The sequence below is a fragment of the Megascapheus bottae genome, chromosome 8 (genome assembly GCF_031878675.1).
Source record: "Megascapheus bottae isolate mThoBot1 chromosome 8, mThoBot2.hap1, whole genome shotgun sequence".
NCBI lineage: Eukaryota > Metazoa > Chordata > Mammalia > Rodentia > Geomyidae > Megascapheus > Megascapheus bottae.
Window position 1 is genome coordinate 40,351,118 of NC_143516.1, and position 25,079 is coordinate 40,376,196.

Below are 25,079 nucleotides of genomic sequence, written 5' to 3' on the forward strand. Positions count from 1 at the left end.
TTTGGCCTAGTGGTGAGTGCTTGCCTACCATGCACAAAGATCCAGGTTCAGTTCCTCAGTACCACATACACAGAAAAAGTGGGAAGTGGTGCTATGGCTCAAGTGGTAGAACACTTGAAAGCTCAAGGGACAGTGCTCAGGCCCTAAGTTCAAGTGCCAGGACTGGCAAAAAAAAAAAAAAAAAAGTCAGGGAAAGCACCCAAGCTCTGAGTTCAAGCTCCAGGACTCCCAAAGAAAAAGAAAAGGAAGGAGCTGAGAGGCTTGGCCTACTGGTAGAGTGCTTGCCTAGCATGCATGAAGCCCCGGGTTCCATTCTTCAGTACCAAAAAAAGAGAAAAAGCTAGAAGTGGCATTGTGGCTCTATTGATAGAGTGCTAACCTACCCTTTTTTTTTTCTTTCTTTCCCCAGTTCTGGAACTTGAATTCAGGGCCTGGGTACTGTCCCTAAGCTTCTTTTGCTTAAGGCCAGCATGATACCTCTTGAGCCACAGTTATAGCACCACTTCTTGCTTTTTCTGCTGGACTCCAGGGCTTCCTGTATGCTAGGCAAGCACTCTACCACTGAGCCACATTCCCAGTGCTTTTTTGTTTTTTTACCCATTCTGGGTCTTGAACAGAGACTGGGCACTACCCCTGAGCCTCTTTGTGGTCAAGTTTTTCCCTCTACCACTTGGGCCACAGTGTAACGTCTAGCTTTTTCTGAGTGGTTTATTGGAGGTAAGAGTCTCAGCTTGGCTTCAAATGATGATCGTCAGATTCTAGCCTCCCGAGGAGCTAGGAGTACACCAGTGTGAGCCACCAGTGTCCAGCTCGTTATGCCTTTTTTTGTTTGTTCTTCTTTCAAATCTTTTTTTTTTTTTTTTGAGGGAGGGGAAGAGTGCAAAAATGGAGAGAGGAAGGGAAACTCATGCAATCATGGCACTCAGTAGACTGTGGAAAATGAACTGTGCAAATTGTGGGCAGGGATAGAAGGGGGAAACTGAGGGGAATTGAAGGAATGACATTGTCCAAAGAGAAATGTACTCATTCCATGACTCGTGAAATGATAGCCCTTCTAGGCTAGGAATGCAGCTTAGTGACAGAGTGCTTGCATGAAGCCTTTGGTTCAATTCCCCAGAAGTACATAAACAGCAAAGGCTGAAAGTGGTGCTATTGCTCAAGTGGTAGAGTGCTAGCCTTGAGCAAAAGGTCAGGGACAGTACCCATGCCCTGAGTACAAGCCCCAGGACTGGCATAAAATAAAAATAAATGATAATCCCCTCTGTACATCACCTTAATAACAAAATTGTATTAAAAAAAAAACATTTCATTTTGGGGGTGGGGAAGGTATGGGTTCAATCTTCTGCATCAAAAAGAAAGATACACCCACTTTTTCCCCCCACCTTGGATTATAAAGTGCCCTATATCTATCCCATATTCCATTAAGGTAATTTTTTTTTGTTTTGCTTAGTTTTTCCAGTATGGAGGAATTAAATCTAGAAGTGCAGTATTCTTTTTTTTTTTTTTTTTTGCCAGTCCTGGGCTTGAGCTCAGGGCCTGAGCACTGTCCTTGGACTTTCTCAAGGCTAGAGCTCTACCACTTGAGCCTTAGCACCACTTCTGGCTTTTTTCTATGTATGTTGTACCAAGGAATCGAACCCAAGTCTTCATGCATGCAAGGCAAGCACTCTACCACTAGGCCAAACTCCTGGCCCCAGAAGTGCAGTATTCTTTATTAAATAAGATCTTCTTTCCCCTTTCTTTTCTCTTGTGGGTATTCTCAGGTTCACCTCCATCTCCCAGCTACTATGTTTGAAGTTGAGACTCGGCAAAATTATACATCCAACAGGCAACATATAAAGTAGTAGTATGTTAAGACTTAACTACTAAAAAAAATCCCTTTTTAATACTGTTGCAGCAACTACAATTTAGTATTGAAAAGAAATCTTGAGCCACAGCATCACTTTCAGCAGTTTCTCTGTGTGTGGTACCAGGCAATAGAACCCAGGGCTTCGTATATGCTAAGCAAGCACTTTACCACTAGGCCCTAAAAAGAAATTTTTGAAAGCTGGTGGCTCATACCTGTTATCCTAGCTACTCAGGAGGCAGAAATCTGAGGATTATGGTTCAAAGTCAGCCTAGGCAGGAAACTCTTTTCAATTAACCCCACAAAATGGGAAGTGGAGCTATGGCTCAAAGGGGTAGCACTAGCATTGAGTGAAAAAGCTCAGGGATAGAGCCCAGGCCCAGAGTTCAAGCCTCATGTGTGTGTGTGTGGGGGGGGGGGAGAATCTTTAGAATACCAATTAAAAGATATCTAACATGTGAGAAGAGAAGGGTTAGCATTGATCAAGATGCTCATAACCTGACATATGGAATTGAAACCTCTATGTACAATCATAATAAATCTGATGGCTGTGCTCGCTTCGGCAGCACATATACTAAAATTGGAACGATACAGAGAAGATTAGCATGGCCCCTGCGCAAGGATAACACGCAAATTCGTGAAGCGTTCCATATTTTTTACTATGTTGTCTCTCATCTCCTTTGCTGTCCCTTGGTTATCTCATATTGTTATAGTATCTCATTTTGTTATCTGATATATTGAATTTATTTGTATTTGGTATTTGAAATTTGATAGGGAAGGCGGGAAAACCAAGACGGGTGGGGGGTGTGTGGGGGAGGGTAATGGGTACCAAGACATGTGAAAGGGTATCAATGTATGTGAATTAATGCACCTTCTATCTGGCAAATATCATGTAACCCTTTTACTAATTACAATAAAAAAATAAATAAATCTGATGGCTGTTATTCATATTTACATTATGTATTATATATGTGACATGTATATAAAAATGTAGAATATATCCCACATTCATTTAATGGTATGAAATTTTCCATTTGAGTTTTACCATCAACGTTTTTTTTGTTTTCTTGCCAATCCTGGGCATGAGCTCAGGGCCTGAGCACTGTCCCTGGATTTTCTCAAGGATAGGGCTCTACCACTTGAGCCTCAGCACCACTTCTGGCTTTTTTTTTTTTATGTATGTGGGGTACCGAGGAATCGAACCGGGTCTTTGTGCATGCTAGGCAAGCACTCTACCACTAGGCCAAACTCCCAGCCCCCCATCAACTGTTTTTAAGTAGGTTGTATAGCCAAATAGGCAATTTTCCTCTGATGCATTTACTCAGGTAAAAGTGAAAATGAGGGGGTGAGCTAGGTGCCAGTGGCTCACAACTGTAGTCTAGTTACTCAGGAGGATGAGATCTGAGGCTCATGGTTCAAAGTCAGCACTGTCATGGAAAGTCCTTGAGACACTGTGGCTCCCTTCTTTCCAATGAACCATCAAAAGCCAAAAATGGGGCTATGGCTGAAGTGGTAGAGTGTTAGCCTTAGGTTAAAAAAAAAAAAAAAAAAAAGCACAGTTCACAGGCCCTGAATTCAAGCCATAGGACGGACACAAAAGCAAAAAAAAAAAGGGGGGCGGAGGGGAGGCTAGGAATGTGGCTTAGTGGTAGAATGCTTGCCTAGCATGCAGGAAGCTCTGGGTTCCATTCCTCAGTACTACATAAACGGAAAAAGCCAGAGTGGTGCTGTGGCTCAAGTGGTAGAATGCTAGCCTTGAGCAAAAGTGCTCAAGAACAGTGCCCAGGCCCTGAGTTCAAGCTCCAGGACTGGAGGAAAAAAGGAAGGAAAATGGGACTGTTTAGCATGTTCAAGGGCTTTAGGTTTGACCCCAGTAAAAAATAAAAGTTTAACAGAATTTAAAATTATGCAGATTGGGGCCGGAATTTTGGCCTAGTGGTGAAGTCCTTGCCTAGTGTGCATGAAGACCTGGGTTCAATTCCTTGGTACCACATATATAGAAAAAAAGCCAGCAGTGGTCCTGTGGCTCAAATGGTAGAGCTCTAGGCTTGAGAAAGTCCAAGGACAGTGATCAGGGCCTGAGCTCAAGCCCAGGACTGGAAAAAAAAATTATGAAGATTGTCTATTGCCAGATTATTAAACAGATTATTTGTTAATTAAGCAGATTATTTATTTGGGCCCTGTCCCAAAGCAGCTTCTTTTGCTCAACGCTAGCACTTGTCAATTGAGCCATAACATCACTTCAGGCCTTTTCTGTTTACGTGGTGTTGAGGAATTGAACACAGGACTTCATGCATGCTAGGCAAGCACTCTATCACTAAGTCACATTCCCAATCTCAAGATAACTCATTTTCTGGGGCCAGGAGCATGGCTTAGTGGTAGGGTGCTTGCCTAACATGCATGAAGCCCTAGGTTCCATTTCCAGATACCACATACACAGAAAGAAAAAAACAAGCCAGAAATGGTGCTGTGGCTCAAGCTGAAGAGCACTAGCCTTGAGAAAGTCTAAGGACCGTGCCCAGGCCCTGATCAGGATTCAAGCCCCAGGTCTGGCAAAAAAAAAAAAAAAGTGATAGTTCATTTTCTAATCAAGTAGCAATGAATTTTTCTTTTGTGCTGGTACTGGAGCTTGAAACATGGCTTGAATTCTTTTTGTAAGTAACTTATTTGGAAAAAACTTTACTAAAAAGTACCTTTACAATAACACTCAAGTTCAGAGTCAGTGGGGAGAGGCTTTGAAAAGTGAGCTGTCAGGTTTGAGTGGTTGCTTTGAATGCTAATAATCATTAAAACTATCATACTAGATAAGACCTTTGGTTTGTAACAATATGAACACAGAAACACTAATATATTTAATTTCTTTTTAAACTACAGTGAATGATTAAAAATATCTGTTCAAAACCCACAGTTCAACTAGTTCTAAAATTTAAGCAAGGTCATTTTGCATTCTTCTTAAATTATAATTTTATTGTTGTGAAGATATTGTAGGACTTGCCATTTCCCAAGCTGGCAGTAAGTACATTTCTTTTAATGTCACTCCTTCTTTCCCTTTTCCCTATTTCCCCCCTCCCATCTCTGCCCACAAGTTACCCAGATCATTTGTCACAAAGTGTAAACGGAGTAGCATAATTGCACTTGCTCACTTTATATTCTTGAAGCAATACAGTAAAGCGATGTCAATGAAAAATACTACTTAACTGTTCAGACTCTTCCACCGCGAAATCCTAGAAAACTGAACAAATGAAATACAAGTTCTTTTAAACTCATAATTATAACTGTCACATTAAATTGAGGGTGGGAATGAAACTGTTGTGTCTGTTAACTAAGTCAAGCTCTGTACGGTATGTATCATACTTGTTACTTAGACACCAAGTGTAAAAGTCAAGTTCCTGGCAGAAACTGAGTGCCCCCACTCCAATCTCCCAGGAATGTTTCGCCATTCCCCCACCAGCAGTTTTCCTCATATCCTCCCTCCGCCCTAGCCCTATTTTAAATGTAGATGGGGTGACCCAAGTCTTTTGAATTTGAAGAGCAGCTATCTAAGTGGCTCCATTCTTTCAGCATCCTGTTTTGAATGACACAGTTCATATTGATTGAGAAAAGCACCCCCAGGATCCAGGGTCTGGTTCTGCAGGCTGCTGGGCTCATTTTGCATAGCAATGACTGGAGACTTTCCTCCAGCCCTGAACTCCACAAACAAGCTCGGAGGAGGAATATTCCACCGAGCCGCTCAAAGTTTTCACTAACAGAATCCTGGAGATTTGGTGTTTTTTTTTTTTCCCAATTTACTTCAAATCGGAAATAAAAGTTACTAAATTACCAAGCGGAGTGGAGTGGTTTGGAGGGGAAAATGGTAATCCGAAATTAGAGGTTAATTCAAAGCCTGGCCGGCACTGGGCAGCCAGGACTCAGCCTATGCCTGCCTGCTTTTACTCACTCCATCCTACCCATTCAAGGCCGGGCCGGCCGGGCCTCCGGCAGCCAGTCAGCTGTGAGCAGCAGATGGGCTCATTTGCATTTTCCTTTTTACACGTTTTTCCATCTACCCACTGAGGACTGAAGAAATGTAATTTTTCAGAACGTCGCTCCTCACTTTACTTGAGCACACGAACCTGCTTTTAAATGTGGCGCCGGATCCCCCGGCCTTCTCCCTCCCCAGGCCCCCCCAAGCCCGCCGGGTGGGGACGTCTCCGCGGGGCAGGTTCCCCTCCCCACGGCGCGGGAGTGGGGAGCGGCCCCGCCGCCCTCGCGGGCTTGGCGGCGACTGACTTGAGTGTTGGGTGTTCCGCGCTCGCGGAGGACGCCCCGCGCGTTCGCACCAGCGGCGTGTGGCGCGGTGGCCACGCGCGCTTCGGGAGCTTCAAAGCCCCAGAGTTGGAAGTCGCGAGCGGAAAGGAGATCGGTGGCGGCCGGGCTCCGGGGCCGGCGCGCCGGGGGAGTGGCCAGCGCCCGGTCGCTCTCCAGCGTCCCACCGCGCCGGACACCATGCCTGTTCCTCGGGGCCACGGCTCCCGCGACGCCTTTGTGCCCGGCCCGGCGCGGGAAGACTCGCCGTGGGGCCCGGGGCCACGGCCAACATGTCCAGTAACCCCCCCCCAAACAAAAACCCCAACTGGCTGGGTGCGGGCGCCGGGCGAGAAGGCGCTCCGCACGCTCGCCGTCCCACTGGCGGAAAAAAGTGGCAGAAGCGGCATTTCGGGCCGGAGGAAGCACATTTCCAGGAGGAGGACGCGGGGCGCCGCACGCGGCGTGCCGGACATTGTTCGCCAGCGCGGGCCGGCGCCCCGTGGGTGCCCTCCGCCCCGCCGCGCGGGCCCACGTGGAGCGGAGCGGAGCCGCGCCTCGGCCGGCGCCCCGGAGCGCGGCCCCGGCGCCCCGCCGCGCCGATCCCGCCCGAGCGCCGCCGCCGTCCCGCGTGTGCCCCGCTGAGGGGGAGGGGCGGCGCGGTGGGGGCGGAGGGGTTGCGATTCCACTGCCGCGGGGGCTCCTGTGTCCTTGTGCGGAAATGACACACGGAGTCCCGTCACGTCACGCGAGAGCGCAGCGCACGGACACACACAAAGAGGGGAAAATACACGCCGCCCGCCCGCCGCCCCCAGCAACTCCGCGGGCCGCCCCGGCCAGGTCCCCAGCGCGCGTGGCCCCCCACTCCTGGACCCGCGCCCCCACCCCGCCCGCACGTGGCGCCCTAACTCGGCGCCGACCCTCTCCGCAAAAGTACAGAACTCGTGTTCCAGGTAAGTGGCGGGCGGGTCGGGCGGGCCGCGCGGCGGCGGCGGCGGCGCCGGGGCGCTGGGACGGGAGGGCGGCCGCACCATCCACGCCGGGGCGGGGGCGGGCGCAGGGGAGGGACGCGGGGGGGCCGCCGCAGCCCGCCCGCGGGAGCAGCGCCCACCCCGGTGCGGAGCCCGCGCCGCCGGAGCGCGGCGCCCACGGACTCGCCGCGCCCATTGTGCCGCGCGCCCCTTTGTGCCCGCTCGGAACGCCACGGCTCCATGGCGTTCCGGGGAGCACGCGCGCCGCGCGCCGCGCCGGAGGGGGGGGGACGCGCAGTGGATCGCTCCGCGCCGCCGCCGTCTCCCGCCCCACTCGCGCCGCGCACCGGCCTCGCACCCCCGCCGGGTGGCCGCGATGGAGCGGCCGGGGCCGCGGGAGGGCTGTGGCGAGCCCGCGGCAGGCTCCCGGGCGCCGGAGCTCGGCCGGCCAGCCGCGGGAGGAAGGGCGCCGCGTGTGGAAGGGGGTGTCAGAGCCGGAGCAGGGGGCGGGGACTTCGGGGCGCTGCCGAGAGGGGAGCGGGAGGCCGGGGAGCCGCCGGTCGGAGGGACGTGGCCCCCGGTGTCTGCAAATGGAGCGAGGCGGCGGCGGCGGCGGCGGCCGGGAGCGGGGAGGACTGACCCCGCCGCCAGGGGGCGCGGCGCGCTCCCGGAGGACCCACGGCGGCGCGTGGTTCCCGCTGCCCGGAGCTGGAGGCGGGCCCGGCGCCTGGGGTGTGCGCCCGGCCTGGCGCGAGGCCTTCCCGGCCGCCCGGGAGCCGGAGCCCGGGGCGCTCGCCGCCGCTCAGCACCGCGCGCCCCCCGCAGACCTGGCGTGCGGACTGCAGAGTGCCATGCAGGCGCAGGCATGGCTGCGTGTCTTGTGTGTGCTTCTTACTTAAGCGAGTCGTGTTTGCTGGCCCCGCTGAGAAGGACTGGTGGAAGCGGGGCCGGTCAGGCAGGGATAGGGTTAGGGTAAGCATTTGGGGAGGCGGTTGCACGTTCTTAAGTAACTTTTGGATTCTTCTCCGAGTGCTCCAAGTGGCGCGGGGCGGCAGTTTAGGGTGAAAGCCGGAGCCGCCGGCAGCTGGGGAACGGGAGTGAGCCCGCGGCGTGACTGGAATGGAGAGGTGTTTCTGCTTCCCTGTCCCCACCTCCTGGGAACGATCTGTAGTTTCTGTCACCTCCCGGGACCCTGTAATGAACACTGGCGCTAGGACTAGACTTTTTTTTGGGGGGGGGGTCTTCATAGGTTTACATTCTTAAGTCTGATCACTTATTAGGTGCTCAATTTGCTAAACGAGTGGGGAGAGCCTCTAGGATTGCAAGAGAAAGATGGGGAGCAAGTTTCTCTTCCCACAGGGTGAACGTTGGTGTGTACCTGACCCTCGAGATCCGCCGGGCACGGTGCGGGGGAAAGCAGCCTTTTAAAATCTGTTAGACAGCCGGACTCCTACCTACTCCAGAGGTTGAGATCCGAGGGCCCCTGCTCGAAGCCAGCGCAGGAAAATCAGTGAGATTCTTATCTCCACTAAACTACTCAGGAAAGGCCGGAAGTGGCGCTGTGGCTCAAGTGGTAAACGCTGGCCTGGAGCAAAAGAAGCCCCGGAACAGCGCGCAGGCCCTGAGTTCAAGCCCAGGACCGCCCCTTCCCTTTAATTTGTCATAGAAAACCTGTCACCGAAAATGGACTTGAAGGAATCATGTCTTTATCGAAGAAATATTGAACGAGAAGTTGTTTTCCTTCCCCCTGCCTTCACACACACAACAAGGAGAGAGGCCAGGTAGGGCCCAACAGACAAGACGACCAGCATTCCAGTTTTTGTTTTTTAAATTCCAAACAAGGTCTCGCCATGTAAACCAGGCTAGCCTGTAATCCTCCTGCATCAGTCTCCCCCCTTCCCCCCAGGTCTGGGATTCTAATCATGCGACATCATGCCCTGCTTTGGGGTCTCTTCTTGGCAAATAAACACCTCATATTAGCTAAGACATCATGGCACGGTGACAAATAATATTGGATGCCACTCTCATTTGATTAGAGAAGTTAATGCTGTGCAGGAATGTCCCATTTGGCACATTTTAGAGCTTTCTAGAAATTCCCGTGAGCAATGGGGAAGAAACAACTTGCTTTTTGTATTGGCACCATAGTGAGAACTTGAATCCTTTACACAGTGTAGAAATACATGAAGGTTGATAGCTAACCAGTGAAAATAATTTGATGCTGGTGTATAGGAGGTTGGCCCTTATGTTTGATGACTTCATAGATTGTGGTTGCTTCCCTAATTATATTGTACTTATTACTGGGTAGCTTATTTGGGGTAGTTATTTGTAGAATTTTTTGGCGATGGTGGAACTTTATCCACTTATATTCACAATTCAGCTTTTTTTTGTGGGGGGGTCAGTCCTGGGGCTTGAAATCAGGGCCTGAGCACTGTCCTTGGGTTTTCTCAAGGCTAGAGCTCTACCACTTGAGCCACAGCACCACTTTGAGGTTTTTCTGCGTATGTGGTACCAAAGAATTGAACTCTGGTCTTTATGTATGCTAAGCAAGCACTCTACCACTCCAGATAACACAGTTCAACTTTGGTTTTTTTGTTTGTTTGTTTTGGTTTTTTGTTTTTGGTTGTGGGGCTTGAAGTCTGGGCCTGGGCATTGTCTCTGAGCTCTTCAGGTCAAGGCTAAATCTTACCCCTTGAGCCACAGTGCCACTTCCGATTTTCTGGTGGTTAATTGGAAACTTTATAGTGCTTGGGTTGGCTTTGAACCGAGATCCTTAGATCTCAGCCTCCTGAGTTGCTAGGGCTACAGGTGTGAGCATTGCCTCCAGCCACAGTGCAACTTTTTTTTTTTTCATTTTATTTCTTATTGTCAAGGTACTGTATAGAGGGGTTACAGTTACATTCGCCAGGTAGTAAGTGCATTACTTCTCACATATTGATACCCCTTCTTATGTTTTTGTCCCCATTTCCCTCTCCCCACCCCCTCCTAATCATCTTGTTTTCTCCCTGCCCTGTCCTACTTCAAATAAATAAGTGTGTATACAGTGCAACTTTTATAAACTGTACCTAATATGATTTTCAGGATTTGGGGGGGGAGGGTAATGGGAGTAGTAGAATTTCCTTACATTCGTTTATCTATTTATTGCCACTCCTGGGGTTTGACCTGAGACCCTGGGCATTGTCTCTTAACTTTTGTGCTCAATGCTAAATAGAGCTCTGCCATTTGAGCCCCAGCACCACTTCAGGCTTTTCCTGTTTATGTGGTATTCCAGAGTTGAACCCAGGGCTTCATGCATGCTAGGAAAGCACTCTACCACTAAGCCACATTCCCAGCCCCTGATAAAGTTTTGAGACAAAGCTTTGGCTCAAGCAGTATAAAGCATTAGCCTGTAGCTTAAAAAAAAAAAAAAGCTCAAGGACACTGCTCAGACTGAGTTTAAGCCCCAAGACCTGCACCAAAAATAGTTTTGTTTTTTTTTTTTAATGGAGACAGATTCTCTTATGTAGCCCAGACTGGCATCACCCTATCCTGCCTCAGCCTCCTCCAGAGCTGGATTGATGAACCACCTGGCTTGAAAATGAAAAACACATACCCAAAATGAGTATGCTTTGGGAGGAGCATCAACTTGTTCTGTTTCTTTCCTCTCCCACAGCTCCAGTGTCTCTTTCAAAGTCATGATTTCACTCCATATTTCATTACTTCAGTCACTCCTGGAAGCGGCTGCCATAGCTCTGTCCAGGCCCTGCCTAGAGGCAGAGAAAGGCCAGCATCCGCTTTCTATCTCAGAATCAAGGGAGGGGCTGTATTGGTCCTGCTTGGCATGGCAGTCTGAGTTTTGTCTAAAAAGCAGGCTTTCACTAACAGTTGCTTTACAACAAAAGTTTTCTCAATAGCTCTGTTTTTGTTCTAAGTGGCAATTTGTGTTTAAAGTTAGTCATCTTAGTGTTTTTGTTTATTTTTTTGCCAGTACTGTAGCTTAAATTCAGGGCCCCAGACCCACTGGCCTTTTTTCTCTGGAAGCAAGTACTTTACTATGTTTGCTATACCTCAGTTTCTAACTTTTTACTGTTAAATTGGAGATAAGAATCTCACAAGGGGCAGGGAGTTTGACATATTGGTATTGTGCTTGCCTAGACCCAGGTTCAATTCTTCGGTACCATATAAATAGAAAAAAGCCAGAAGTGGTGCTGTAGCTCAGGTGGTATAGTTCTAGCCTTGAGAAAGTTCAAGAACAGCGCTCAGGCCTTGAGCTCAAGCCCAGGACTGGCACCAAAAAAAAAAAAAAAAGAATCTCACAGACTTTTCTGTCCAGTCTGGCTTCAAACTGACAAGCTGACATCCTCAGATCTCAGCTTTCTGAGTAGTTAGGTTTATAAGTATTAATTTACTAGTACCTAAGTAGCATGAATTGCTTTACTGAACAAATAACTTTTATTTTTTTTTTGTTGTTAGTTGTGAACTCAGGGCCTGGGTACTGTCCTGACCTCTTTCATTCAAAACTAATGCTTTAAAGCTGGGCACAGTGGCTCACACCTGTAACCTAGCTACTCAGGAGGCTGAGATCTGAGGATCACGGTTCAAAGCCAGCCTGGGCATTAAAGACCTTGAGACTCTTATCTCTAATTAATCACTGGAAAACCGGAAGTGGCACTGTGTTTAGCGTGGTAGCCTTGAGCTGAGGAGCACAGCAACAAAGCCCAGGCCCCGAGTTCAAGTCACATAACTGACAAAAACCAAACTAATGCTTTACTACTTTAAGCCACAGCTTCACTTCTAGTTTTCTGGTAGTTAATTGGAGATAAGGACCTCATGGATATTCCTATTCAGCCTGGCCTTGAACCATGATCTCAGCCTCCTAAGTAGCTAGGATTACAAGTGTGAGCTACCAGCACCCAGCTTACAGATCACACTTTTGCAAGGGACAGTTAGCTTGTGCATGGAGCTAGCAAAGTGAATTAAAGTCACCCAGTTCTGGGTGCATGCAGGAATGTGCCCTTGCGTCCCACCTTCTGGAGGCCAAGTGTGAGGAGATATTCAAGTCTGCAGGAAGAACTATTAGTCAAGGGAGATGTGGCATTTAATAAGATCCAGAAATCACCAACCAAGAGTTGGACGCCAAATGGCAGGTGTGCAGCCTGTGCTTCACTGCCTGCTGGAAGATGAGGTCATGGCTCCGGCGGTACAAGAGAGGCAGTGACAATTGTAGCTTTAGGAAAATTATCCTGGTTTTGTGAGGACTGGTATTTTTCAAAGTGCATTTGCAGATGTGTCTAAAAATAAAAACAAATTGCAAACATGTCATGCAAGCCCCCTGGGCAGGATGCCACCATGTGAACGGGGTTCTGAGATCTTGGAGGCTCCAGCCGACCCATGAGCCCCCGATGCCGCTGCTCAAGAGCCTGTGGCATGGGAACATTCTTCTTGTCCTCAGGGAGAGAATTCAGTTGATCCCCCCCCCCCATCTCCTCAAGCTTGTTTCTTTCACTTGAAGAGAACTTAATAAACTTTTGTAAGCCTTTAAGCCATTTTTATTTAATTTTGCAATTCTTTAAAAGTTGTGTCATTAAAAATCTACTTTAAAATTTGTTTTTCCCCCCTTTAAACTTTACAATAAGTCACAGTGAATGGCATATTCCAGGCTACTATTCACAAAAACCATGATGAAGTAGATGTGGTCAGCTCGATTTCACAGAAGAAAGAACTAAAGCTGGGATGGAGAGCTCAGCAAGGCCTGTATTAGATGTGCTGACTGAGCTAAAAGCCCTTCATAAATGATGAAATTAAAAGCTTTTTTCATTGTTGTTGGTTGTGGGGCTTGAACTCTGGGCCTGGCACTATCCCTGAGCTCTTCAGCTCAAGGTTACCTCCCTACCCCTGGGCCTGGGCCTGTTGTCCCTGAATTCTTCAGCTCCAGGATACCAACCTACCCTTTTTTTTTTTTTTTTTTTTGCCAGTCCTGGGTTTGAGCTCAGGGCCTGAGCACTGTCCTTGGACTTTCTCAAGGCTAGAGCTCTACCACTTGAGCCTCAGCACCACTTCCAGCTTTTTTCTATATGTGGTACCAAGGAATTGAACCCGGGTCTTCATGCATGCTAGGCAAGCACTTTAACCACTACGCCAAACTCCCGGCCCCAACCTACCCTTAAGCCACTAGATTTTAGTGCCTGGGCTGGCTTTGAACTGTGATCCTCAGATCTCACCCTCCTAAGTAGCTAAGATTATAGGCATTAGCCACTGTGCCCAGCCAGCTTTTTTATTTTTATTTATTTATTTTTGCCAGTCCTGGGGCAACTCAGAGCTTGGGCACTGGTCCTGAGCTACTTGTGCTCAAGTCTAGTGCTTTACCACTTGAGCTACAGTGCTATTTCTGGCCTCTTCTGTTTATGTGGTACTGAGGAATTGAACATAGGGTGTCATGCTTGCTAGGCAAGCATTCTACCACTAAGCCACATTCCCAGCCCCTAAAAGCCAGCCAGCATTTTTTGACTGACATTCTGCAAGGAATTCTTTTAGGGCTGTTGCGCTTAGTTTCTGCTTTGATCCTCTGAGGGCTCAGCGTGGCGGCTCCTGCACCTGAGCACAGTCCACAGGTGCCATGGAAGAGGATGGGGAGAAGCAAAGCTGGTGGCTAAGCCCCACTCACCATCCCATTCTTTTCAAGTCCTTTGAAGCCCCGTCCCTCACAGTCTGCACATACAAAGGCCCAGGCTTGAGGACTGTGAGGTTGACGTGTATGGAATCTGGAGCCAGCCATGCATGTGTTGGTCACTGTCCTCTTTTTTTCTTTTTCTTTTCTGCCAGTCCTGGATCTTAAACTCAGGTCCTGGGCACTATCCTTGAGCTTTCTCAAGGCTAGCACTCTACCACTTGAGCCACAGCACCACTTCTGGCTTTTTCTGTGTATGTGATACTGAGGTGTCCAGCCCAGGGCTTCATGCATGTTAGGCAAGCAATCTACAACTAGGTCACATTCCTGGCCCCCATGTCCTCATTTTTCTATATATTTAATTAAAAACAATGAAGAAACCTGTTATCTGATATATTGAATTTATTTATATTTGGTTGTTTGAAATTTGATAGGGAAGGGGGGAAAACCAAGACGGGTGGGAGGGAGGGTAATGGGTACCAAGACATGTGAAAGGGTATCAATGTATGTGAATTAATGCACCTTCTATCTGGCAAATATCATGTAACCCTTTTATTAATTACAATAAAAATATTAAAAAAAAAACAACGAAACCTATCAGTATGACCTTCAAAGAGGTCATGATATACAGACATGTCATGTGGGTGTTTGTAAAAGAGTTAAAGTAAAAATTTGTTTGGAGGGGTGTCATTTGAGGACTTAAACTCAGGGCCTAAGTGCTATTCCTTCGCTTTTTCCATACAAAGTTGGCACTGTACCACTTGAGTCACATCTCCATTTCTGGTTTGTGTGTGGGGGCGGGGGAGGTCTGGGCTGGGCATTGTTCTGAGCTCTTCAGCTCAAGGCTACCTCCCTACTCCTTGAGCCACAGCCCCACTTCTCATTTTCTAGTGATTAATTGGAGATCAGAGTCTCATGATCTTGGGCTTGGGCTGGCTTTGAACCCCGATCTTCAGATCTCAGCCTCCTGAAAAACTAGGATTATAGGCGTGAGACACCTTGCCCGGCTCTGCTCTGTTGTATCTTTTGTATGTACCATAGTTTAGATTCCAATCACCTTTCTACCCTGAGACTCATATTCTTAAAGGCCGTCCTTCACTCTACATCTGGAAGTGGGAATTGGGGTGAGTAGCTATTGCCTCAAGTGGCCTGAAGTCAGGAATGTTGGAGTCACTGCTCCTCTGACCTGCACCCTGGGCCCCTGGTGAGTCCCAACCCATCAGACAGAATCCTGAATCAGCTAGCTGGGATTGAACCTTGAAGTTTCAGGAAGCCCAAGTACTTCCCCTTTCTGGGCCTGCTGTCTGTCCTGTGGGGCTCTGGGCAAGCCACAAGCTTCTGGCAGCTCTGATTAGCCTCCTGAGCTGTCATAAAGGCAGTGTGCCTTCTCTGAAGAGTGACTGGCTTTTCAGAGAGAATTTAATGGGGAAAAAAGAAGCCCCAGGCCATACAGTGGCTTGTGCGCAACTGTAGAGAATGTGTTCCAAGGAACACACTGGGCCAGTTATAGAAGGGACAGGGACCCTGTGGGCCTAGGGTTTTGCCAGAAATCACCACAGTCTGCCCCTGCTCACAAAAGGGTTTCATTTCCCTCCCTGCTTCTTAAGGAGAATTTCTCAGAGTCAGGTCCTTGCATGATTCCATACTTACTCATTTCACCGCTGCCCTTCCGATCCTTTTTTTTTTTTTTTTCTTTTTTCTTTTTTGGCAACCACTGTACCACTTGCAGAGGTTTTTCCTCGGCCTGGCCTCTTCCATACCCATCTCTCTCCACTCCTGGTCCCTGGGGCATGCCTCCGAATGGGACAGGTTTTATGTGTGTTTTGTTAGCTAGGGTTACGGTGTAAGCTACTGCCCATCTATATTTTATTTTTTTAGTGCTGGGGATTAAACCAGGCCTCGTACATGATGAATATGTGTGGTGTCACTTTACTCTCAGCCTCCAGCATCAGTATTTTTATTTATTATTAATATTATTCTGTTCTCGAGGATAGCACTCTATCATTTGAGCTCCAGCTCTGCTTATGAGTTTTTTTTTTTTTTTTTTTTTTTTTTTTTTTGCCAGTCCTGGGCTTAAGCTCAGGGGCTGAGCACTGTCCTTGGATTTTTCTCAAGGCTAGAGCTCTACCACTTGAGCCTCAGCACCACTTCCGGCTTTTTCTAAGTATGGGTACCAAGGAATCGAACCCGGGTCTTCGTGCATGCTAGGCAAGCACTCTACCACTAGGCCAAACTCCTGGTCCTGCTTATGGGTTTTAAGTAGTTTAGTGGATATAAGGGTCTTGCAGACTTTCCTGTCCCAGCTAGCTTCAAGCTGTGGTCCTCAGACCTCAGCCTCCTGAATAGCTAGGATTAGACGAATGAGCCACTGCTGCTGACAGTGTTTTTTATTTTTTTATTAATACAACTTTACTATCTGTGAAGTTATTAAGGTGTTATACAGAAGAGTTACAATTTCATAAGTGAGGTAATGAGAATATTTTTTCTTGGATAAAGTCACCTCTTCCTTCATTTTTTTCCCAGTGTTCCTCCCCACAAGTTCTGTACTTCATTTTTTATGTAGTGTATATTGAATACCATAGCTGCATTTGTTTGCCCTTCCTCCCTCCATTTCTGTGCCCCCTAAAAAGAAAAAGCAACAACAATAACAACATTTTTCCATTTCCTGGAATTTGTTTTGTTTTGTTTTTATCAGTTGTGGGGCTTGAACTAAGGACCTAAGTACTGTCCCTGATTTATTATTTATTTCTCTCTCTCTCTCTCTCTCTCTCTCTCTCTCTCTCTCTCTCTCTCTCTCTCTCTCTCTCTCTCTCTCTCTCTCTCTCTCTTTTTGCCAGTCCTGGGCTTTATCTCAGGGCCTGAGCACTGTCCTTGGGCTTTCCTCAAGGCTTTTCCACTTGAGCCACAGCACCATTTCCAGCTTTTCTATGTATGTGGTACCAAGGAATCGAACCTGGATCTTTGTGCATGCTAGGCAGGCATCTACTACTAGGCCAAGAACTCCCAGCCCCTATCCGTGATTTCTTATGTCAAGGCTAGCTCTCTACCACTTTGAACCACAGCACCACATCTGCTTTTCAGTGGTTAATTGGAGATAAGAGTCTCACAGGGCCTTTTCTGCCCATGCTGGCTTTAAACCAAGATCCTCAGATCTCAGCCTCCTGAGTAACTATAATTACAGATGTTAGGCCACTGCTGCCTGGATTGGAATCTCCCCACCCCCCTTCACGAAGTTGTGTGTCATCCTTGTGCAGGGGCCATGCTAATCTTCTCTGTATTGTTCCAATTTTAGTGTATGTGCTGCGGAATTTGGAATTTGTTTTGATAAGTAGTATTTTGGATGTTTGGAGGAGTTAATACCTTTGGGTTCCTCCCCTGATTCCTTCCATTAATTTGTTTATGTGTGAATATCTAGAGGTCTCTGTAGTTATTACCCAGAATAATATTGTAAATGTTTAAAAGTTAACTGAAGCTTGGCCTGGTGGTACATGCCTATAATCCTAACACTCAGGAGGCTGAGATCTGAGGATAACAGAAAAGCCTGTAAGACTCTTATCTCCAATTAACTCACAAAACTCCAGAAGTGGAAGTATGGCTCAAGTGATGGAGTGCTAGCCTTGCGGGAAAAAGCCAAGTGAGAGATCAAGGCCTTGCATTCAAGCCTCTGTATAGGCACACAAAGAAAAATCACCATAGAATGTGTGGAAATAGAGGAAAATCTACAAAAGGAATTATCCATAATCCCGCTAGTTGGAAGTAATGAACATTTTGGCATATTTCCTTCCTGTTGCTTTATGGCATTTTTAAATTACATAGTTGAGATATCCCCAGTGAACTTTGAAGTATGTTTTTATTGATGGGATAGCCCTGTAATGAACAATTGAGTTTGAATTTTTAACGCATAATTCCATGCTCAGCTCTTTCAGAAGTCTGTTGAGAAAACATGTAGACGTTGACTTCCTAGCTTTGTATAATGGAAAAAAACAGGAGTAATTAAAAGTCCCCTTAATCCAAGTCACAAGGGGTCTGTCAGTAATTAGTAATGGTTAATGGGCTTCCCACACCATGGTTGACACCCTCACAAATTGGCCCAAGTGTCTTTCATTTATTTATTTTTTAATTACTATCAAGTAGTTGCACAAGGGTTGCAATTCCAGAAGTCAGATTATAGGCACAGCATGTTGGTCAGTGTCGCCCCTTCCAGTGTTCTTCTTTACCCATCCCATCCCTACCCTCCTTACGTAGTTCACCTTCACATTGTGTATATTGAATATAATAACTACATTTACGCCCCCTTAACTACATTTACGCCCCCTTCCTCCCTCCATCGGAGTGCTTCTGCTTCTTTCATTGCCCCCCTCGCCTCCTCCACCACCCCCCCCCCCGCCCCAACATGTTTCCACTTCCTGGTACTCATTTTGTTAAACAGTTGTTCAGGGGAGTTAAACCATTGGACTCTTAACCTAAGTACAACATCCTTTAGTCTGTGTGTGTGTATAAGCATGAAACCCTACATGTTATGTATTTTATATCTAACTTCCACATATGAGAGAAAACATGCTCCATTTGTCTCTCTGAGCCTGACTTCTTTTTCACTAATATAATTTTTTCTAGGCCTATCTGTTTCCCCGAAAATATCATATTCTTTCTGACCGATGAGTAAAATTCCATTGTATGTATGTATTACATTTTGAGGAATCTCCAAAGTGCCTTCCCTAGTGGTTGCACTAGGGTACATTCCCACTGACATTGCGACATTGCTAGTGGAAGGGGCTCCATCTAAGTTTCTGCCCCAGCTCCATTCTCCCCACCCCCCTCTCCAGTTGTGGAGACTGAACTCAGGGCCTGAGCACTGTCCTTGGGCTTTCTCAGGGCTAGAATTCTACCACTTGAGACACAACACCACTTCCGGCTTTTTTCTACATATATGGTACCAAGGCATCGAACCTAGGTCTTTGTGCATGCTAGGCAACCACTCTACCTCAAGGCCAAACTCCCGGCCCTGCCCCAGCTCAATTTAAGACTAACTGCCAAGTGGGAATCCTCTTGGCCAGGTCCTCGGCCCTCTCTCTGGCTGTTGTGCTTTGCTGTGGCTCTGATCCCCAGTTTCAAGTGTGTGAGGTGCTGCAAGAGATAGAGTTGGTCAGAAGTCTTTAGAACATGAGCCTGATGAGGGAGATATGCCCTGATTGGTATTGGCATAATTATATACTAGGTGGGTTCTCCCCATAATTAGCTTTAGTTATTCTCTCTCTCCCTTGAAGTGGAAAAAAGAGCTCCTACGTCTGTGGTAGAGTTCTAAAATATTTGCATTCAGAAAACAAACTTCCAAAGCCAGGGACTGCTGGCTCACATCCATAATCCTAGCCACTGAGAAGGCGGAGACTAATTTGAGATCACAGTTCAAAGCCAGGCCAGGCATGAAAGTCCGTGTGACTTGTATCTCCAGTTAGCCAGAAAACTGGAAGGGGAAGGGGCTCTGCCACTCAAAGTGGTAGAATGCTAGCTTTGTACAAGAAGAGCTGAGGACAGTGCCAAGGCCCTAAGTTGAGTTCAAGGGAATGGGGACCAAGACATGAGAAAGGGTATCAAAGTATGTGAAGTAATGCACCTTCTATCTGGTGAATATAGTGTAACCCTTCTATTAATTACAATAAAAAGTATATGGAAAAGAAAAAAAAAAGAAATTTCCTAGCATTGGGAACTAGCTAAGACTTGTAATTGTTCTAGAAACCCCAGAGTACTTGCTAGTAACCTTGGGGTTCTGAAGGCACCCTTTCCTTCCTGCTGCTTATCTCCTGCAGTTCCCCACCCTCTGCTCCAGAAGTACTTCCCAGGGTTCCTTCTCATCTTTTCATTCCCTGGGACTTTGTGCGCTCCTCTTCTCAGATCTGTGCAGGCCCTGTGGTAGCAAAGGACCACCTCCTCTGCCCCATTGGCGGCACAACTGTCTGTCACACCACCTCACAGGCTCCTGGGGCCTCTCCACCTGTTCCTGAGCCCGCTTCCTCCATGTGCATCTGTAAGATTCTGAGGCTTCTATTAGCTCTAAAACTGCTTCAGGGTTTTTTGTTGGTTTTGTGCCAGTCCTAGACTTGAACTCAGGGCTTAGGTTCTGTCTCTGAACTTTTGTGGCTATCTGCTGCCTGGATACGACTTGTCCCAGTGACATGTGATGTGTGTGTGGGGGGAGTGTATGCATGCATGTGCGTGCTTGCTGGTACTGAAGCTTGAACTCAGGACCTTTTGCTCTGGCTTGGCATTTTTCCTCAAGACTGGGACTCTTACACTAGAGTTGTAGCTCCTCCCTGTTGGCTTTTGGCTTTTTGGTGATTAAATGGAGTCCTCAGACTTTCCTGCTTGACTGACTGTACTGTGATCCTCAGACCTCAGCCTCCGGAGTAGCTAGGATAATAGGTATGAGCCACTCAGCTGAGAAGTATTTTTAGTTCAATCCTTATTTCCTGGGGTGGGGTGGGGGGGTCTCTGTGAATCGTGGGGCTTAAACTCAGCCTGGGTGTTGTCCTTGAGCTCTTCAGCTCAAGGCTACCACCCTACCCTAGAGCCAAGCCCCACTTCCCATTTTCTAGAGGTTAATCAGAGATAAGACTATTAGGTCCTTTTGTGCCTGGGCTGACTTTGAACCTTTATCCTCAGATCTCAGCCTCCTGAGTAGCTAGGATTACAGGCGTGAGCCACTGCCACTGGCTTATTTTCTCTTTTGATCCTCTGAAAGTATGCAGAATTGAAAAGACTCGGTCAGAGGGTGGTTACTGTGAGGCTCTGAGAAGGTGTTTTGCTCCGTAAGCAAGGTGGGGATGTTGCCATTGTGTGCACAGGTCATTTAAACATCCATCTCCACTCTGTTCACCCTCTAAAACACAGGATATACGTTGAACATGCACCATTCCACGCTGCCCTGTGGCTTACCAAGTGCTTTTGGTGTCATGGCTATGAAAAAGGGAGGGTCAGCTCCCTGCTCCTTGTTTCTCTCTTTTTGTTTAGTGGTAGTCAGTTGGAGATGAGAGTATCTCTGGCTATCTTGAACCTCAATTCAGATCTCAGCCATCTGATGAGTAGCTAGGATTACAGATGTGAATGACATGCCTCTCTGTTCCTTAGCACAAGAACTGTGTTTGCAATCACCTGAATCAAGAACCACAAGTTGCTGCATCCAGGTTAAAGGCTGCAGGGTATCTTCTCTCCCGGAATGTAGCAGAATGCTTGTATCTGATTGTACCTACTCTACTATTGATGGACATGATTATGAAATTTTGGGAACTCCAAAGGCTTAATAATACTTTATTTATTTTGGTTGGTTGTGGAGCTTGAACTCTGGGCCTGAGCACTATCCATGAGCTCTTCAGCTCAAGGCTGTTACTCTACCACTTGAGCCACAGTACCACTTCCGGTTTTCTGGTGATTAATTGGAAATAAGAGTCTCAGGAACTTCAGTGCCTGGGCTGGCTTTGAACTATGATCCTCAGATCTCAGACTCTTTTTTTTTTTCCCCACTTGTAAAAAAAATCAAAGACTTTATTGGATAAATGTTACACAATATTCTTCACCATTTTACTCTGAGCACACTTAAATGAGAAACAATTTGTCATTCAAGTTTACAATATGAAATGGGCTTGTAAAGACATGAAGCATAGACAGAAGGTAGCATGATGCAAAGCTTAAATATTAAGCAACCAAAGCAATGGAAGTGAAATTGAATCATGGTAGGTCTAGATTTTAAATACCACTAAGTTACATTTTTAAAAAAGTGAAAATCTCGTTTTGTAACAAAATACCTTTGAGAATTTGTCATGAGAAAAAAATACCAGGCCTCCCAATTCTTTTGCCCTTTAATTACTTCTTGGTTATTTCCACCATGCTACAAAAGCATGGTAAAGCTTAAAAATGTCCATTACACAACCCTGTGCAATCTGAGCAGGGCCAGGAGGGCCTGGCTCCTGAAGGGATCCTGGCCGTGGTCGGCACTGCTGGTGTCACGGATGGAAAGGTGCAGGCTGAGCACTTGCCACCTTCCATTCCTGAGCTGGCCCTTATGGAAAGATCTCAGACTCTTGAGCAGCTAGGGTGACAGGCATGAGCCACCGGCACCTGGCCTTAATAGTACCTTAATGTCAATTTCTGCCTGGCTGTGGCAAGAAACTGCCACCCCTACTTCTTGCTTCATTCCTCACCTGGTCTGTTGGAACTACTTGTGGAGTTTGAAAGCCTTCTCTGTACCACTACAGTGCCTTCCCTTCTTGTTAGTTCTGAAGAAGATAAGAGTAATGCAATCATGTAATTTAAATCCTCCCTCCCTTCCTCCCTCCCTCACTCCCTCCCTCCTTCCCTCCCTCTCCTTCCCACCCACCTCTCTCTCTCACTCAAAACAGGACATGGTACTAGAGTTTGAATTTAGACCCTCATGCTGACTGGGCAAGCAATCTACCACTTGAGTCGTGCTGTTGGCCCCTTTTCATTCTGTATTTTTGGGGTGGGGTCAGCCTGAGCTGTCATCTCTTTATTTCTGCATCCTGCCATAGCTTCGGTGACAGATGTTCATATCACCACATCTAGACTGTTCTGGTGAGCTGAGATCCCAAAAACATTTTGCCCAGGTTGGCGTCAAACTGCAGTCTTCCAGATCTCAGGCTCCTGAGTAGTTAGGATTATAGCTGTGAGCACCACACCTGGCCACGTTTTAAATTTTCTAATTGCTACATTGAATGACGTGAAAAAGTATTTTATTTAGCCCAGTAAGTCCAAAATGCTATAATTTTCACATGTGATGAATCTAGAACAATTCTCACAGAGCTGCCTTGCCTTCTTATTCTAGGCTGGGTCTAAATGTGGTGTGTGTTTTCTACTCACAGCACATCCCCCCACTTGGGCTGGCCACATTCAGAGTCATGAGGGGTCCTGCAGACTTCTCAGGGGGAAAGGGGAGGCTGGGCTTGGCTCCTGAGGCTGTGTAAAGCAGGAGGGGCCTGTCCCTCCACCACGCTGCATGCATCACCTTTACCTTTGCTTCCTTAGTGCCAGGCTGGGCTGAGGGAGTGGCCAAGAACGTTAAATAATTCAAGCAATAAACAAAAACTTTGTTTTTATCTTTTCATAGTGGAATAGAAGATGAACTCAACTGACTTCAGTGAAGATGTAGATGAAGGTAAAACATTTTTAAAAAAATATATTTAAGGCCAGGAGTTTGGCCTAGTGGTTAAAGTGCTTACCTAGCATGCACGAAGACCCGGGTTTGATTCCTTGGTACCACATACTTAGAAAAAGCCAGAAGTGGTGCTGAGGCTCAAGTGGTAGAGTTCTAGCCTTGAGAAAAATCCAAGGACAGTGCTCAGGCCCTGAGCTCAAGTCCAGGACTGGCCAAAAATAAATAAATAAATAAATAAATAAATATATTTAATAAGTCACAGTCACACAGTCCAAATAAAGTTATATAATGAAAAGTCTTCTCTCCAACTGGGCACTGGTGGCTCACACCTCTAATCCTAGCTACTAGCTACTCAGGAGGCTGGGATCTGAGGACCATGGTTTGAAGATAGCCCAGGCAAGAAAGACCTTTTTTTTTTTTTTTTTTTTTTTGCGAGTCCTAGGGTTTGAACTCAGGGACTGGGCACCGTCCTTAGACACTTTTTGTTCAAGGCTAGTGCTCTGCCACTTGACCACAACACCACTTTCCACTTTTTCTATGTATGTGATAGCAAGGAATCGAACCCAGGGCTTCATGCATGCTAGGTGAGTACTCTAACAGTAGGCCACATTACCAGCCATGGAAAGAAACTGGAGCTGTAGCTCAAGTGGTAGAGTACTAGCCTTAAGTAAAAGAAGCCCAGAGACAGCCCCTGGCCCAAAGTTCAAGCCCCAGGACCAGCAAAAAAAAAAGAAAAAAAAGAAAAAAATCTCCCATTTCTTGTTTTCATCTGTTCTACCCATACCACATGCCTGTTAAAAGTATATTTCTTGAGCCAGGTGTGGTAGCTCACATCTGTAATCCTTGCTACTCAGAAGGCTAAGATCTGAGGATCAAGGTTCAAAGCCAGCCCGGGCACAAAAGAACCTGAGACTCTTATCTCCAATTAACCTCTAGAAAATGGGAAGTGGGGCTTGGCTCTAGAGTAGGGTGGAAGCCTTGAGCTGAAGAGCTCAGGGACAGTGCCCAGGCCAAGTTCAGGCCCCTGACCTACAAAAAAAAAGGTGTGTTTCTTAAAAAAGAATACAATTTTGTTGTTATTATTAAGGTTATGTACAGAGCTTTAACATTTCATAAATGAGGTAATGAGTACAGTTCTTTTTGGATGATGTCACCCCTTTGCTTACCCTGAGTTAGCATCATTTTTTTTTTTTTGCCAGTCCTGGGCTTGAGCTCAGGGCCTGAGCACTGTCCTTGGACTTTCTCAAGGCTAGAGCTCTACCACTTGAGCCTCAGCACCACTTCCGGCTTTTTTCTGTGTATGTGGTACCGAGGAATCGAACCTGGATCTTCATGCATGCTAGGCAAGCACTTTAACCACTAGACCAAACTCCCAGCCCAGCATCATTTTTTTTTAAGTTGCAGTTGAACCTTTTCTTTTTTAATGTTGTTGTTAAAAGCATAAAAGCATCATATGTATTTTCTCAGAGTTAACTTTTTTTTATTGGGTGGGTGTATTGGGATTTGAACTCGGGCCTCACACTTTTCTTAGTTGATACTATATCAGGTGATATATCTTTTTACTGGATATCTTAGAGAATGGAGCATTGTGGGCTTTTCTGAGTAGACTGGCTTGGAACAGTGATCCTCCAGATCTTAGATTCTGCAAATAGGACATATTAGTTATTTCCCTTATCACATCTCTCCACAAAAGACATGTCTTGGAGTGAGATTTTATTGCATAGCACTAGTGTCATAAGATAAAAATCAGTTGTTGGAAGCACAGGATTATTGTGACTAGGGCAGCCGAGTTGCTCAGGGAACCCTGCATTTTCCCAGTGGGCCTGTCTCATGCTCATCTCTGTTTCTTCTCTGTCACAGTTTTAAAAAATAGCATTGTGAAGGTGGAGACAGAGGCTGAAGATGCAGTGTTGGACTGCTCACTGAATTCCAGGATTTCTGAGAAAAACCCTCTGGACAGTGTCTTCATTGCCCTCCATGACTCCAGCAAGAGACGGCAACTGGGCAGTGATCACCCCGACTTGGTGCCCAGCGTGAAGAGGAGGCGGCTGATACCTGAGGTGAGCGCCCAGCCCCTGCTCTCGACCACTGAGCATGTGGGCTACTGCAAATTCTTAGGGCTTGAGAAGGGTTTCATTTAAATTCTCAAATTCTCTCATCTCAGCTGCAGTG

General features: G+C 46.9%; 1 protein-coding gene and 2 non-coding genes across 3 annotated transcripts in view; 2 read left to right on the forward strand and 1 right to left on the reverse strand.

Moving 5' to 3' along the window:
* The first annotated feature begins 2,396 nt into the window (after positions 1-2,396).
* LOC150059848 (U6 spliceosomal RNA) lies at positions 2,397-2,503 on the forward strand. Its single transcript, XR_016536505.1, has one exon. It is a non-coding gene; the product is annotated as a U6 spliceosomal RNA (small nuclear RNA).
* A 4,408-nt stretch (positions 2,504-6,911) lies between these two features.
* The window catches only part of Bend3 (BEN domain containing 3), a 28,935-nt gene continuing 10,767 nt past the window's right edge, over positions 6,912-25,079 (forward strand). Inside the window, exons 1-3 of the mRNA XM_090338344.1 lie at positions 6,912-7,083; positions 22,860-22,907; positions 24,768-24,967. Of these exons, the coding sequence (XP_090194470.1) occupies positions 22,871-22,907; positions 24,768-24,967 (237 nt within the window). The 5' untranslated portion in view covers positions 6,912-7,083; positions 22,860-22,870. The remainder of the gene's footprint in view (positions 7,084-22,859; positions 22,908-24,767; positions 24,968-25,079) is intronic.
* On the reverse strand, positions 16,954-17,060 carry LOC150059850 (U6 spliceosomal RNA). Its single transcript, XR_016536529.1, has one exon. It is a non-coding gene; the product is annotated as a U6 spliceosomal RNA (small nuclear RNA).